This window comes from Anguilla rostrata, chromosome 14 (genome assembly GCF_018555375.3).
Source record: "Anguilla rostrata isolate EN2019 chromosome 14, ASM1855537v3, whole genome shotgun sequence".
Lineage (NCBI taxonomy): Eukaryota > Metazoa > Chordata > Actinopteri > Anguilliformes > Anguillidae > Anguilla > Anguilla rostrata.
In genome coordinates, this window is record NC_057946.1 from 22,789,484 (window position 1) to 22,805,854 (window position 16,371).

Consider the following 16,371-nt stretch of genomic DNA (forward strand, 5'->3'; position numbering starts at 1 on the left):
CTTGCCTGTTATTATGCAAACCAAACAAGTGTAGGCTACAAAACGGATTTACTGCTATTTCACAGCAGGTAGCCCAACGTGTATTTATTGTAAATTGAAATAAATCTCTGCTTTTCATAAGCAGATCAAATGTAGGCTATGTTTTGTAAGAGCGCAGTTTGATCACAGATTAATACATCGATGTGTCCCGGCTCTGCCCATCCTGTGCCCGCATTGTGCCCGAATAGGGCTGAATTTGCGGCATATTCTGCGTGTATTTGCCCTTTGTCCCATAAGCCCATTGCATACGACAGAGGAAACCCTGTGTATTGCCGGCCACCATCTTGGATAGGCAGTCCCTTCAACCCAGGATAACCTGCAGATCTCATCAGAGTCGGGATAGCACGTATAAAATCTACAAATACTCTGAAAACAACGGTAAGCAATGAGAAAATACATATAACCGTGCTGAGCTGTTTACGGTCGAGGATAACTTCCCGCGCAGAGATGGCCAACGGGGCAGTTGACTCTCAGTTATGTGGCTAGTTAGCTCGCTAGCTAGCCAGCTAAAGCTAACTTATTAGCTAACAATATGTGGCTATCGCTACCTTAGACTGCTGTTTCTGAAAATGCGCTAGCTAACGTTAGCTTTCTATCCATTGTCATTGTCAAGAAATTTAGAAATGAGAGGATGACACCACCCAAATCATTGATTGTCTTCATAATCTCAATTGACTGATTGGGTAAAATGTCTAGCAAATTATATGTGGGTGCAACTACTGGGATCAAACGGGAGATTATTCGCTTGCTTGCTAGTTGGTCGTTGGTTGCTTAGACAGCAGAATATCAAGGGGTTCTTCGGTAAGTTAACGTTCACTGCCGGGATGGACGGATAGCCAAACACCCGGAAGAGCTAGCCATTTAGCTAGCTACTTGTGATTTTTTGTTTGTAACACGAGCTAGTGAACGACAGGGCAAGATAACGTTACCTGTGAGTGGTAGTACTACTAGCTAGTTAACGGCTGTTCAACTAGTTGTTTATATCGTTGGCTGTTATTCTTGTGTATACTAGTACGTCGCTAATTAGCATTAGCACGTTGTATCTCCAGTGTCGGCTTGGCAAGTGCCTCTTCGTCGGCATTTGCAGGCGTTCACGCCGGATAGCTAGCCGAGTGTTACTAGCTTGCACTATATTTGTCGGTGTAAAGGCGTTACCTAACTAGCCTGTTTTAGGGCGATGCTGGGGAGCCCTAGGCACCAGGCCATACTGGTAGGTGCTTAAAAGATTATAGCACTAGCCTATGCCGTTTTTCCTGGTGGGTATCGGGGTCGCAGTCCACTGCCTAGCTAATCTGTCACACCTAGGCATAGCTAACTGAACGCCCCTGCTAGGGTGAGTTTTGCTCCGACACACGACCCGCTGAATACACTGCTAGCTGGCCGTTGTGCAATCAGTGTCACTTTGGTCCGCTTGTTAGCAAGCTGAACGTATGTTGTATAAGTAGTGGGTAGTTATTATTCATCGGGCTTAAGCGTTGGCTCTTTATATGTACCTTATTGACCCGATCATTTTGACTTCTCTTTAAATATAGCGAGCATGCTAGTCCTGTTCACTCGCCAAATTAAGTGGGATATGTCTACATCATTGGAAACGGCTAGCCTCGCAAACCGTTGCTGGCTAGCTTGTTGTTTACGTCTCTTTTCATTAGCTTGATGGACCCCCTCCCTTCCAGCCGCTTTCGTACCGGGACGGCCTATCTAGACAGCCAGCTAATACGGTAACGCCGGGTAGCCTTGTTTTAGTTGATCATTATGGCACATGACACAGCAGCCAGACCTCGGCAAGCCCATCTTGGTTTTTTTTTATCAAGAAAGCGGAGCTGTTTATTGGTTTGCTACGTTCTGTAATGTTAGCTAACAAACCTTCAAACCTTGATTACCTCGCTGTGTTACTTGTGTTTTTTGAAGGTTGCACCTAAAAAATAAAATTAAAAAACTAAATTATATCCCGTCCAGCGATAAGCCAAACAAATGTTCAATCAGCTCCGTGACTGCTATATGTATGAGTAGTTTGACATTCATTGAGCTTTTCATATGCACATCGGTTGAGGTTTAAGTTGAACTGATTAAGTGGGTTAAACCACCCAGCCCGAGGCGCAAGTTTATTATTATTTACTGATATCTATGTACACTCGTCTTTGTAAAGAAAATGTCAATGACCGAAATAATCTGTCTATCTGTCTATCTATCTATCTATCTATCTATCAAAAAGTAAATCTGTGCAGAATTGATTTTTGCAAGCAACCCCTTACAGCCCCGTGGTTAACCAAAATAGTATATTCCCTCAAAACATGGTTATCGTTCTTTACAGCTGACTTCGTTGAATTTAGGGTTTGTTCCCAAAGAAAATATCACTTCAGTACAACGGAACTGAGGAACATTGGAGGTTCTCGCTATCAGTATCCCTTACAAAATAGATTTAGGCTGGCTAATGTGTTCTGTGTATAAAGTATGTTATGCAGGACATTGGTTATGGGCGCGGTAAAATTGTAATAGGTATTGTAAAATGCATTATATTTTGAATATGGGAAAATAATGATGCATGGGAAACGGATTGCTCTCTGTGTGCTCTGTTTGTTTCATGAATCAAGCAGCGTAATTTAACGGAAATTGAATTTCAGCTTGGCTAAAAATGGATCTGGATTGCATCTTTTCTTGGACCTGAACCATCAAATGCTAGAGCTGTATGTAGGTACCTTTCCGCTGTGTTTGTTCTGCAGCAGGTATAGTGTTGTGAATCTGAGAGAGAGAGAGGAAGAAGAAGAATCGCGGAAACAGCTGGAAGGTCACATGCTGGCTTTAGCAAGTGTGTAGCCCGGCCCCCCACAAGAAGATGACTCAACCCCCCCCCCCCCCCCTTTTTTTTTTTTTTTTTTTTTTTTGGGGTGTCACAATTAAGATTTTCAGAGGTTGCTTGGCAGGATGGATCGCTCACACTGTACAACTGTATTGCCCATAGTGGACATCGACATGGAGGCAATCGAACAGCCGATGGACTTGTGAAGCAGGTTCCCTCAGGGTCGAGTTTACACAATTTGGTCCTTTAGCAGATGTTCTCAGGCAAAGCAACTCACATTTCGCATTCAGACGCTGAAAGAGCTAGCGGTTGGTTATAAGTGCCGCCGTCAAGGTTAAGACACCGTTGTTCAAGAGTGAAATGGGGTTCAGACAGACTGGCGCGTCACCCCATTTGGTGCTGTAACGTAAATAGCCCGCTCCGTTTATTTTGCGCGGTTTCTTTACTCTTCGCTAGGCGCAGATAAGTGGACGCGTCTCAAGCCGATTTTAGGAACTCAGTGCAAAAATGTGGAAGGGGCCCTCTAACGAACAGATCACGGCTGGCTTCCTGTTCGTGGTGTGACTTCAGAGAGTCCTTGTTTTGAGGAAAGCTGAGGTTGACTGAATGTTTTGCTTGCATGTACGAAAGCTGTCAAGTTTGTTCATTAAAAAAAGACTTTACTGACTGATTTACTACCTAAACGTCTGAAGAGATGTTGGTTGGTGTTGGTGCACAATAGACACCGTTAATTACTGCAGGGACTGAGAGAGGGAGAAGTGGTTATTGGAAGAGATTCAGGAAGCGTTTGACTACAGGACATGTTACAGGAAGTGTTTCATTACAGGGAGAGACCGCAGGGGGTGTTTGGCTACAGGCCATGTTTCAGGAGGTGTTTGATGGCTTTCAAGTGTTTGAAGAACAAAGATGGTTGAGATATAAAGGAAGAATAGTATTTTGTTAAGGGATGCTGTTGTTAGCAGACATCTTGGTTGCATTATTCTGCATTTTTGCATGGAAAGGTTAGCGGTCTGTTGATGGAGCACTAGTTCTTCCGCCCTTGCTCTGAATTATTCCTAGTTGTAAATATTTCAGTTCAGCTCTTGATGTTTATTTAGACTGTGTGTGCATCAGATGGTGCGATAGCCACTGCTTGTTTGACCAGCTCTTCAGTGCACATCTTACTGGCTCTTTCCAGGTGTAGTTGTGGTAATCATCTGCCTGCCAGACCGGTTATACTACACTGTGCCGCTTATGCACAGATACAGCTTTCATGATGCTGCCGTCTTCTGTAATTGTGTGAGTGTGTGCGCGTGTGCGTCTGTGTGTATGAGTGTCTGTGTCTGTGTGTGTGTGCGTGTGTGTTGGGTGTGTGTGCGTGCTTGCGTGTGTGAGTGTGTGCGCGTGCGTCTGTGTGCGTGAGTGTGTGTGCATGCGCGTGTGTGTGTGCGTGAATGAGTGTGTGTGTGGGTGAGAGAGTGTGTGTGTGTGTGTGTGAGAGCGAGTGTGTGTGTGCGTATGTGTTGGATGTGTACTGGTGAAAGGCTTCACTCGAAGTTACAGAGTAGCTTCGCAACTGTCACCAGCACATGTAACTGCCTGAAGTATCGGAGTCAGTTTATCGCCTCCGAATATTCCCTGAAACCGTGTGCATTCTAGTGAATAAAATGTAGCCTGATGCACAAGTAGGAACCCACTAGTGATCCAAAAGTACCGCAATGCCTGTTTTCTTTGGTTGGGCCAAAAATAAAGCCTGCTTTGTTTTTGTGTGGGTGTGCAGTAGGGCTGGGTATGGTCAGATGACTCACGCTGAAATATAACGATATGGGGGTCACAATGCAATACATAAAAAACATTTTGTAAAATGAAATCAGATATTATTGAGGGAAAATGTCACTGAGTGCAACAGTTTGTTGTGAATGGCTAAAGCAACTTAAAGAATCCATATAATGGCAAAAACAATTAAAAATGCACAGAGATTCAGTGAGTGCCCACACAGTAGGGCTACTTTGTAAACAAAGGGAAGGGTTACGCATACTTAGCTTAGTTTTAGCTTTCATACTGAAGTGATTTTACTTGAAACAGCTCCTCGTCTGTAAATCAAATGCGTGGAAGTAAAACCATTGAGCGAAAAGATTTATGACCGATGCAGAATGCTGTCCCATTCGTGCCCAAAATAAACTTGCCAACTGAAGAATCTGAAATGGTCCAGAATATTCTCTGAAAGACTTTCTCAACGTAAAAATAGTTAACGCATCAAAACGCGTGCTTTTGACTGATCATGGATCGAACATGGCCAAAGTCATTTTAGTTTGTTTATTGGTTTATCTCCTTTTTTACCCCCACACATCACTGGCGTGATTCCTTTTGTGTAGATTAATAAATAATATTAATAATATAAAAATAAGCGCAAGCTCACTGTATTGTTCTTTGCATAATATCTTTGTTTTATGTTTGTTCATAAGCACAGCTGTGGTTGTGTTGTTGTCCGTTTGGAGATTTTGTAATCATTCATATTTTCTTTTTCCTGTCTGGAAGTGTGGGTGAATGCAGATTTATCATTTACAGCCATCCATTTGCAAAGAAAAACAAAGAGGATTCACAAAGTGTGTTAGTGGACTGTGCTTCCCTAGCAACCAGCTTTGTCTATAACTCACGCACTGCTGTAGCTGATTTAATTGATAGACTGCGTGCATTAGATTATGTGATCAGGTTTCCACTGAGTTAATTTTCCCCCTGGGCGGTTGTGAGGACACCGGTTGAAATCCTCTCTGTGGCTGTGTGATTGACACCCGAGGCACTGTTCAGCAGAGGGTTCTGGGAGTTGTAGTGTTATGGCCTCGATGGCGGAGCGGTGAGCGGTAATTAGCTGTTTGCTGTCAGGGCTTTCGTATGTCTGTCCTCATCCGATCTCTCTGGCTTCGTGGCTCCTCTCTGCTTCCGTATGGGGGTCTCCATCAGTCTTCATAGAGGCTCCGTCTGTGAAGCTGGGTGTGGTAGTTACATACCCTGTGTTTGGAGTGAAGCTGGGTGTGGCAGTTACATACCCTGTGTTTGGAGTGAAGCTGGGTGTGGCAGTTACATACCCCGTGTTTGGAGTGAAGCTGGGTGTGGTAGTTACGTACCCCGTGTTTGGAGTGAAGCTGGGTGTGGCAGTTACATACCCCGTGTTTGGAGTGAAGCTGGGTGTGGCAGTTACATACCCGTGTTTGGAGTGAAGCTGGTGTGGTAGTACGTACCGTGTTTGGAGTGAAGCTGGGTGTGGCAGTTACATACCCTGTGTTTGGAGTGAAGCTGGGTGTGGCAGTTACATACCCTGTGTTTGGAGTGAAGCTGGGTGTGGTAGTTACATACCCCGTGTTTGGAGTGAAGCTGGGTGTGGCAGTTACATACCATGTGTTTGGAGTGAAGCTGGGTGTGGCAGTTACATACCCGTGTTTGGAGGAAGCTGGTGTGGTATTACGTACCCCGTGTTTGGAGTGAAGCTGGGTGTGGCAGTTACATACCCCGTGTTTGGAGTGAAGCTGGGTGTGGCAGTTACATACCCCGTGTTTGGAGTGAAGCTGGGTGTGGTAGTTACGTACCCGGTTTGGAGTGAAGCTGGTGTGGCAGTTACATACCCTGTGTTTGGAGTGAAGCTGGGTGTGGCAGTTACATACCCTGTGTTTGGAGTGAAGCTGGGTGTGGCAGTTACATACCCTGTGTTTGGAGTGAAGCTGGGTGTGGTAGTTACATACCCCGGGTTTGGAGTGAAGCTGGGTGTGGCAGTTATGTACCCCGTGTTTGGAGTGAAGCTGGGTGTGGCAGTTTCATGCCCCGTGTTCGGAGAGAAATCGAGTAACAGCGGGGTCTGAGTTTGACTAACGATACTGTGAGAGAGATGCTGAGGGAGTCATTTCCAGGGGACCAGTTCGATACGAGCCCCTGACCTAAATTCTCTCTTCCTGCAGGTTTGGCCTGTTTAACTCGTCCAGTGCAAAGCCTGCCTCCAAAATATGGACCCCCTGAAACAAGCAGTCAAGGCTTCAGTTTCACTGCAGATACATTGCATCTAATGACTCTCTTTCTCTCTGTGTTTCAGAGCCACAATGGCCACCGCTCCGTACAACTACTCCTACATCTTCAAATACATCATCATTGGTAAGTGTGATGGAGAGGAGAGTCAGACTGTCAGCCCGCGGCTGTGTCCGTGGTTTTGAGTCCCGTTGAAGCATGTGCAGATGACACTGACATGTTGAAGCACCGTGTCATCCAGCAATGACTGGGCAGAAGGGCCCATCCTGCCTGTGCTTCACTGCTGCAGAGCATTCAGAGCTCCTGTAGATTCTACATTATGCCCTGATGGGCAGTTGGCCGCACTGTATGAATGGGCTCCTCTCTGTCCGGCGCTGGCTCTCTCCTGTAGTTCTGTGTGGCCTGCAGAATGTCAAATTACCACAGGCATACGGGCCAGTATATCTAGAGAGTGCACACGCTAGAATTGGAGTGCGTGTGCTCTGAGGGGAGAGTGCACGCTCTCAGGAAAAGGTGTGAGGGTGCTGGTGACGTTGGCTGAGAAGGTGGGGGTGGGGGTGGGGAGGAGGACAGAACTGCTGATAAAGAAAGAGAGAAACACTCACATGAGTGTCAACTGTAGAGCTTCTCACCAGGAAAACAGTCAGTCTCTTCCCCTGAGGATATCTGAATCATTCTCACAAATGACACTGTGTACACAAGCTCACGAACGCATTAAAAACAGCCTACACGTTGCAACCTACGCCTCAGTTTGCGCACCGTGTAGGTTTTTAATGCATTAAAGTGCCAGTCTAAATAAAGGTTTTTTTTTAAAAATAATAAAACGTGCAAGTTCCTGGGTGAGGATTTTTATAGAAGTTTTTTGAGGATGTGAATTCTCTTCTTTGGGTGTATTATGACTACCCTACTCCCAAAAGCAGTAGTGATTGTTTTGGAGTACCTGAAGTGCTTCCCATGCATGCCTTTCTCATAAATGAATTGTTTAAGGTAAGTGCATTGTGAAGCGTAATTGGAGCAGTGTAGTCAATTCTGATGACATCACAGTTGTAGCTCTTGATGAAGTGTAGATTAGGGCTGTGTTCTAGAACAGAATGCCCTCGTGGCAGTGTTCTGGAGTGACTGTGATGTCACAGCTCTGGCTCACTCTTACCCAGGTGAAGTTCTTTATGCACCCGCTGCAGGAGTGGCACTGTTGCCAGGGTTTGCAGGGTGAATCCAAAGATGCTGAGAATTCCTCCAGAATTGGGGGATGTGTTGGATTCGCGGTGTGAACTCCAGAAAGGCCTACTCCTCCAGGTTTCCGGTTCCGCCTGTGTTTTCTGTGGCGGTGGACAGACCCCTGTGTGCACTGAACACCGAATGTGTCTACATTTCATTTTATTCCCCCTGACAGAAATTCAGAAGCGTCACGTTTACAAAGCTCCTAATGGAGGAGCGTGCTTCCAGAGAACTCCGCCAGAATTAGGGGTTCATTCCAGTTCCTCCTCTCCGGATGAATCCTTTGCATTACCTAATTAAAAAACAATAAGCAAAAAGTCTTGTCTGTTAATTAATTGTTGTTTACTGTGCTAATAAAGGCCATTTTCTTTACTGTGCAGGGGATATGGGTGTAGGAAAATCATGTTTGCTCCATCAGTTCACAGAAAAGAAGTGTAAGTACCTGTTTATTTCCCTAATGACTGAATTCAAGCAACACTGTTATTAATTTGGGGGGAAAAAAAAGTAATGTAAAATACATTTTTTTTAAATGCTTTTCAAATAACTTGGACTCACTCATAGAAGTAAGCTGGTCACTGATTGTATTTCCTGTTTGCTCACAGAAGTAAGGTGGTCTCTGATTGTATTTCCTGTTTGCTCACAGTAGTAAGGTGGTCTCTGATTGTATTTCCTGTTTGTGCACAGAAGTAAGGTGGTCTCTGATTGTATTTCCTGTTTGCTCACAGTGAGGTAGTAAAAGGGAATTTGCTTCACTTGTATGTCCGCTCAGCAGGTTAAGCAAAAAAAATAATACACATTCACAGCTACACCGCAAGCTATGAATAAATGAAAGATAAGCATGGTCCAGAGGTGAATCATGAAATACATTCTAAAAACAAGCTTGTCCAGTATGTGATATATAAACTGTATTAAGGGAAGCTCAAAGAAAGCTTAAAAGATTTATTTGACTGGTTAATGAGCTGAATGAGCCTTGTTTGAGGCATTTGGTTTCAGGTGCTTGGAGACAGGGTTACAGACTCAGTGTGTGGAGAGGGATCAACAGTACTGTGTGAGGGAGACCCTTGATCTAATGTGCGCACAGTCACTGGGGTAGATGAGTCTTTGGTTACTGTGGGCTGCTCAAGCACAGATCCAGGCCCTGAATGTGTGTGTGAGTGCAGTAGTGTAGATGGATGTGTGTGTGTGTGTGTGAGTGCAGTAGTGTAGATGGATGGATGTGTGTGTGTGTGTTTGAGTGCAGTAGTGTAGATGGATGTGTGTGAGTGCAGTAGTGTAGATGGATGTGTGTGTGTGTGTGTGAGTGCAGTAGTGTAGATGGATGTGTGTGTGTGTGCGTGTGCGGTAGTGTAGATGGATGTTTCTGTCTCTCTCAATTCAGTTCAATTCAGTTTGCTTTATTGGCATGGAATACATACAGTAAATGTTGCCAAAGCATTAGATAAAAAACACACACAAATCTCTGTCTTTCTGCTCCATGCTCTTTCCCCAGAGCACACTGCCGAAACCCTGAAACAGACACACGGGGCGCTTTGTGGCTCTGAATTTAAGGTTGAGAGTGTTGTTCCGTTCCGTGTTGCGTTCGCGTTCCCGCACGAGCGGATAAACGGCGGCTGGCCTGTCTCACCTCACCTCCCCCCCCCCCCCCAGTCATGGCGGACTGCCCCCACACGATCGGCGTGGAGTTCGGCACGCGGATCATCGAGGTGAGCGGCCAGAAGATCAAGCTGCAGATCTGGGACACGGCGGGGCAGGAGCGCTTCCGCGCCGTCACGCGCAGCTACTACCGCGGCGCCGCCGGCGCCCTCATGGTCTACGACATCACCAGGTAGGCCCCGCCCCTCGCCTCCCTTCCGCCGGAGCCCATTGGCTGCCCACCGCAGCGTGGAAGTGTGGCCTGAAGGTCTTTAACAAAGGTCCATCAACAACAAAGGTGTTTCAAAGGTCCATCCTGGTGAAGCCATGTTTTTAACTGAAAACATACTTTACAATGCGTATGTGTGTGTGTGGGCACGTGTGTGTGTGTGCGTGTGTGTTTGTGTGTGTATGTGAGTGTGTGTGTGCGTGTGTTCATTTTGGAAGGTCAGCAGAGTACAGGTATGAACTCCAGTGTGAATACGTGCAACCTGGGATTGTCCAGCCAGGCTCTTTTGGGATCTGCATGGGCTGGTTAAAGTCACTGCATCTGACAGAGACCCAATACAAGTGTCACTCATCCATATTCTTCTTTTACAGTCACGTTATAGACTCAGGCTCAGTGCTCATCCTTAGCAGGTTGGCCAGGGCTGACGATGGTTTGTTTGGGGTGGTTGATTAGTTACACAGTGGATTGTCCTCAATATGAATATTAGTAATATATTTGAGAGGAAGTGCTTAAGCTAAAACAGCGGATCTTGTGTGCAGTTTAACAGGGAGTAGTTTCAACCCCTTTCTCTCTCACTCTCTCTCTCTCTCTGTCTGCATGTGGAAAGGGAAGTTACTGTTTGTGAAATGGGTTTCCTGCTGTCTGATTGGTTCTAGCTACAATATTCCCTAAGTGACTGTCTCACTACCGGGGTCTGTATTTAACTGCTGCCTTCCCTCACAGTTCTTCTGCTGAAAGGTGTGATGTGTAAGATGGCTGTATTTTTCCCCTAAGAGAGCAGGCATTCTCTCCTCCGTTTTTACTTTATCCTGAGAGAGGGTTACAGGTGGAGGTGGGAAGTGTCACAGCCGGGAATCGAACCCGCAGCCGCGCTGAGGGGAGCTCGTTCGCAGGGCTGGGAGTCGGCTGCATTACCAACTGCGCCGCGGTCTCGCGTGACGTTTCGACGTTTGTGGCGCAGTTGTGTAACGCTTCTGTTCCAGCGACCGGCGCCGTGGTAGAGAACGGAGACGGATATGACCCCCCCTGTCCCGGCTGATTCCTGGGCCGACTGAGGCTGGCAGGTTTTTGGGGATACCCTTAGTCTCCTGGGTCGCCCCTGTCCCCATCGCTGGAGGTGTCTCACACCGAACAGAAGACGTAGGCCTGGTTGAAGGACCTGCATTTGTCCTGCTGGTCACATAGTCTGCAGTATTGTTCATGAATGAATAAAATTGCACTGTGACTTAAAGGGATCCATTTTGGATGTCTTACAAGCACTTGATTTGCTTTTGTTGGAAATTGGTCAGTGGTGCAGTAGCACTGTTCTCGCTTCTCTATAACACCCGAACCACCTTCAGTGTCGTCCACCATGACCTCAGCGCCGTTTGCCCCACCCCGTTGTCGTGGTAACGAGCGTCCCGCCTCTGTGTGATCCACAGGAGAAGCACATACAACCACCTGAGCAGCTGGCTGACCGACGCCCGGAACCTGACCAACCCCAACACGGTGAGTGCCCCACACACACCTGCACCGCACACCAACCTGCACCGCCCACAGGCCTTTCATTCATTTATTACACCCACCCCAACACTGAGTGCCCCACACCAACCTGCGCCACACACCTCCCACTGTTTGACTTTTCATTTCATATTTTTGTTGTGTGGAATGCCTGAGCACAACCTTCTATGTAGGACATACCCCAGCTGTATTAAACGTATCGTTTTATTATGTTTTTTTTTTTTTTTTGGAAAGCACTTGACCAGTAGCTCAAGATGTACTGTGGAAATAAAGCTTATTATCACGAGAGAGTGCGTGCGTGAGTGAGTGAGAGTGTATGTGTGCATGTGCCTGTTTGCATGTGCACTGGGTTAGCAGCAGTACACTTGTTTTTTTAGTGGCAGTGTGCTGGGTTATTGTTTAAGCAGCAGTGTGCTGGGTTGTTTAGGCAGCTGTGTGCTGGGTTGTTTTGGCAGCTGTGTGCTGGGTTCTTTTGGCAGCAGTGCATTGGGTTGTGTTTTGGCAGCTGTGTGCTGGGTTGTTTTGGCAGCAATGTGCTGGGTTTTTGTTTGAGTAGCAGTGCGCTGGGTTGTTGCTTTAGCAACAGTGTGCTGGGTTGTTTTAGCAACAATATGCTGAGTTGTTGTTTTAGCAAGTGTGCTGGGTTGTCGTTTGAGCAGCAGTGAGCTGGGTTGTTTTAGCAACATTATGCTGGGTTGTTGTTTTAGCAAGTGTGCTGGGTTGTCGTTTGAGCAGCAGTGAGCTGGGTTGTTTTGGCAGCAGTGCACTGGGTTGTTTTGACAGCAGTACGTTGGGTTTTGGCAGCAGCATGCTGTGTTGTTTGTTTTGGCAGCAGTGTGCTGGGTTGGTTTGGCAGCTGTTTGCTTGGTTGTTTTAACAACACTGGGTTGTTTTGGCAGCAGTGTGCTGGGTTGTTTTGGCAGGAGTTTGCTGGGTTGTTTTTGCAGCAGTTTGCTGGGTTGTTTTGGCAGCAGTGCGCTGGGTTGTTTTAGCAGTTTGCTGGGTTGTTTTGGCAGCAGTGCACTGGGTTGTTTTAGCAGTTTGCTGGGTTGTTTTTGCAGCTGTTTGCTGGGTTGTTTTGGCAGCAGTGCACTGGGTTGTTTTAGCAGTTTGCTGGGTTGTTTTGGCAGTTTGCTGGGTTGTTTTGGCAGCAGTGCACTGGGTTGTTTTAGCAGTTTGCTGGGTTGTTTTTGCAGCTGTTTGCTGGGTTGTTTTGACAGCAGTGCACTGGGTTGTTTTTGCAGTTTGCTGGGTTGTTTTTGCAGCAGTTTGCTGGGTTGTTTTGGCAGCAGTGCACTGGGTTGTTTTAGCAGTTTGCTGGGTTGTTTTTGCAGCTGTTTGCTGGGTTGTTTTGGCAGCAGTGCACTGGGTTGTTTTTGCAGTTTGCTGGGTTGTTTTTGCAGCAGTTTGCTGGGTTGTTGTTTTAGCAGCAGTGCACTGGGTTGTTTTAGCAGTTTGCTGGGTTGTTTTTGCAGCTGTTTGCTGGGTTGTTTTGGCAGCAGTGCACTGGGTTGTTTTTGCAGCGGTTTGCTGGGTTGTTGTTTTTGCGGCGGTTTGCTGGGTTGTTGTTTTAGCAGCAGTGCACTGGGTTGTTTTAGCAGTTTGCTGGGTTGTTTTGGCAGCAGTGCACTGGGTTGTTTTTGCAGCGGTTTGCTGGGTTGTTGTTTTTGCAGCGGTTTGCTGGGTTGTTGTTTTAGCAGCAGTGCACTGGGTTGTTTTAGCAGTTTGCTGGGTTGTTTTGGCAGCAGTGCACTGGGTTGTTTTTGCAGCGGTTTGCTGGGTTGTTGTTTTTGCAGCGGTTTGCTGGGTTGTTTTGGCAGTTTGCTGAGTTGTTTTGGCAGCAGTGCACTGGGTTGTTTTAGCAGTTTGCTGGGTTGTTTTGGCAGTTTGCTGAGTTGTTTTGGCAGCAGTGCACTGGGTTGTTTTAGCAGTTTGCTGGGTTGTTGTTTTTGCAGCGGTTTGCTGGGTTGTTGTTTTTGCAGCAGTTTGCTGGGTTGTTGTTTTAGCAGCAGTGCGCTGGGTTGTTGTTTTTGCCGCAGTTTGCTGGGTTGTTGTTTTAGCAGCAGTGCGCTGGGCAGTTGCTTTAGCCCCAGTCCGCTGTACCCTGACGCCGGCTGGCCCTCTCTGCAGGTGATCATCCTCATAGGGAACAAGGCCGACCTGGAGGCCCAGCGAGACGTCACGTACGAGGAGGCCAAGCAGTTCGCCGAAGAGAACGGTGAGAAAGTCCCCCGCCCATTGGGTGAAGCCAGATCTCCCCCACCCGTGGGTGACGCCCAGTCTCCCCCCCCACCGTGGGTGACGCTAGCTTACCTGCTGATCCATCTCCCCAGGCAGAGGCGCTCTCTCCCCTGGTTCTCTATGCTGGCTCATCCCATGTTCTGAATGTGATCACTGCCTTTCATGTGTCAACAGGGAAGTTAAATATTTGTCCGGCTAGCTGAGCATGCTAGCAGCCTGTTTTTCCAGTTATTTCCTCTTAAGATGGTTAATCCTGATCCTTGTGTGCGGTTGTAGCTCCTGTTTGAACGCACTTGGATTCTTTGTGTAAGCATGTCTGTATTAGGTGCTGAGCTAAATGAATGTGTAACGATGATGATGATGATGATGATGGTCAGTGCCCACCAAAAGCTGTTCAGAGGGGGCCCCAGTGACACCCCCCAGAGCACATGTCCACTTGAGTAGAGGTGACGGGGGGGGGGCACTTTACAAACCGCCTGACCGCCATCTTGCGCTTCTTCCTTTTGTTTTCCAGGCCTGTTGTTCCTTGAAGCCAGCGCGAAAACGTAAGTCCTTCTAGAAGGTTCTCTGAACCTCCCGCCCGTCCTGTCCCGTCCTAAGCCTGGTGTCTGAAACGTAGTGGTTTCGTGGCGGTCGCTGACCCCGCCCTGCGCCTCTCTGCTCTGTCCCGTCCTGTCCCGCAGGGGCGAGAACGTGGAGGACGCCTTCCTGGAGGCGGCCAAGAAGATCTACCAGAACATCCAGGACGGGAGCCTGGACCTGAATGCAGCCGAGTCGGGCGTGCAGCACAAGCCCTCCGCCCCGCAGGGGGGCCGGCTAACCAGCGAACCACAGCCCCAGAGGGAAGGCTGCAGCTGCTAATGTCCGCCCGCCCCCCCCTCGCCTCTGACCTTTGACCCCCGCCCCCTCCCCCACCCCCCCCGGCATCCACTACCATCCACTACCATCATCTCCCTCAGCCCAGGAGCTCCGGCCCTGCCGGGCGGAGTTAGGGTGGGGCACGGGGGGTGGGGTGGGGGGGGGCTTGGCATGCTCAACCTCTCTCTCCCCCCCCCCTTCGTCTCTGTTCCTCCATCCTCCCCATCCGTGTGTCGTCCTCTCCTCCTGTCCTACTTCCTCCCCATCCTGCTCGACCCCCCCCCCCCTATCACCCCCTCCCCTGCACTAGTCATCTCTGTAGGGTCTGGGTTCCAAACAAGCGTAACCAAGCAACTGAATAACAGATGACGGTGGCATTTGAGGAAAAAAAAAAATAAACAAAAGGCTTTTTTTTTTTTATTTTTCTTTTATAGCTGTTATATAAACATATATATCTATGTCCATTTCATCCACCGATTTTGAAAAGCAACCCGATGAAGTAGGTTAACGACACTCGGTTCAGTTCCGAACTCTTCTGTATCTTTCTGTCACACTTGCATGGTGTAATTTAGGGTTATTTTAACTTAAATTAAAAATGAAATGTAAATGATTCTACTTTGCTATACTGTATGATCTAGAGGGAATTCGGAGAGAGCAGGAAATAATGTCCTTTAAAATGCCGCCACGCCCCCTCTCCCTGTGTCAGGTGTGTATGTGTGTGTGTATGATTGTGTGTGCGTGTGTGTGTGTACGTGTGTGTGTGCACGTGCATGCTGTCCAGCATTGTGTCGTCCACCTTACATCTGAGACTGATGAACCAAACGCACCTGCTCTGCCCATAATTCAGAGGAACCTTTTTCAATTAAATATCTTTCTGCACTGCAGGATTTGGCCACAGTGTGGCGCCACAGGTGTAGCAGGGGGAGATCAGTAAACCCCCCTTCCCCATGCCCTCCCTGAAAAATCACAGTAGTTTATTTTGACCTCCTACAGATTGGGGGGGGGGGAGCGGGGGTAGGATGTCCTATAATGCATTCACCCATTTCCCTTTGAACGTGTGTGGTCCTGGGGTGGGTGGGGTTGTAGGAGACCCTTGACCCTTGACCTTTGAAGGTTATAAGAAGCTGCATGTCCTCCACAGGCCATCTATAATGCACTGTCCTCCCCCTGCCCACCTAGAAACCAGCCCCCGACCATATCAACATTATTGTCCTTTGCAGCTATTTTTTGGTTGTTTGTTGCCTTACTGTTGTTATTAATATTATTTCTATAATTATTTAATCTTTCTTCACAGCTTGCTCTACTTACTGATGTTGGACAGGTTTCTGTTAAATAAACTTTGTTTTACATTCTTCCTGTACATTTTCTTTGACGGACCTGGCTTGGCTTCCATGTTGAAAAGGGTAGAAAAAAGCGTGTGTGTGTGTGTGTGTGTGGGTAATGTTTAAAAGAGAGTTTGTAAGGCATTTGAAGCTGTAAATCGCCAGTCTGTACTCTTGCAAGCTTGTATATTAATGCCATAAAATGCATCCCACCGAACAATCCACCAATGTGAGGTTTGTTACGGTGATAACTGTACATGTTCCATTAAAAAAATAATAGAGACCTCACTGGCTTGTCAACATGTATGTAGTGACGATGGGTATTTTACACAGTGCTGGACCTTTAGAAGTCTGTGCAGGTGTTGATGTGTTGGGAAATGTATGTGAGCTGGGTTTCAATCAACATTTGCCCTCAAGATTCACTAAATCTAAAGAGTTGTATTTTCCTTCACAAACTCAGTTTTGGCAAGTTACTTTTAACGATTTGCTGAATCAAAGCTGCTTTAAAAAAAAAAAATTATATTAATAAAATTCCTACTTTT

At 47.1% G+C, this 16,371-nt stretch overlaps 1 protein-coding gene across 5 annotated transcripts; it reads left to right on the forward strand.

Annotated features, from left to right (window-relative positions):
- The first annotated feature begins 257 nt into the window (after window positions 1-257).
- On the forward strand, window positions 258-16,117 carry LOC135238949 (ras-related protein Rab-14-like). Of its 5 annotated transcripts, none has more exons than XM_064307152.1 (8): window positions 258-417; window positions 6,897-6,955; window positions 8,428-8,481; window positions 9,695-9,872; window positions 11,330-11,396; window positions 13,539-13,626; window positions 14,164-14,194; window positions 14,333-16,117. In XM_064307152.1, exons 2-8 carry the CDS (start codon window positions 6,904-6,906, stop codon window positions 14,508-14,510), a joined length of 648 nt encoding a protein of 215 aa, XP_064163222.1. In that variant the 5' UTR covers window positions 258-417; window positions 6,897-6,903; the 3' UTR covers window positions 14,511-16,117. The 5 variants fall into 5 exon arrangements, with proteins under 5 accessions (XP_064163222.1, XP_064163221.1, XP_064163223.1 ...); XM_064307151.1 differs by lacking the exon at window positions 258-417 and adding an exon at window positions 472-512; XM_064307153.1 differs by lacking the exon at window positions 258-417 and adding an exon at window positions 668-840.
- The last annotated feature ends 254 nt before the right edge of the window (window positions 16,118-16,371 follow it).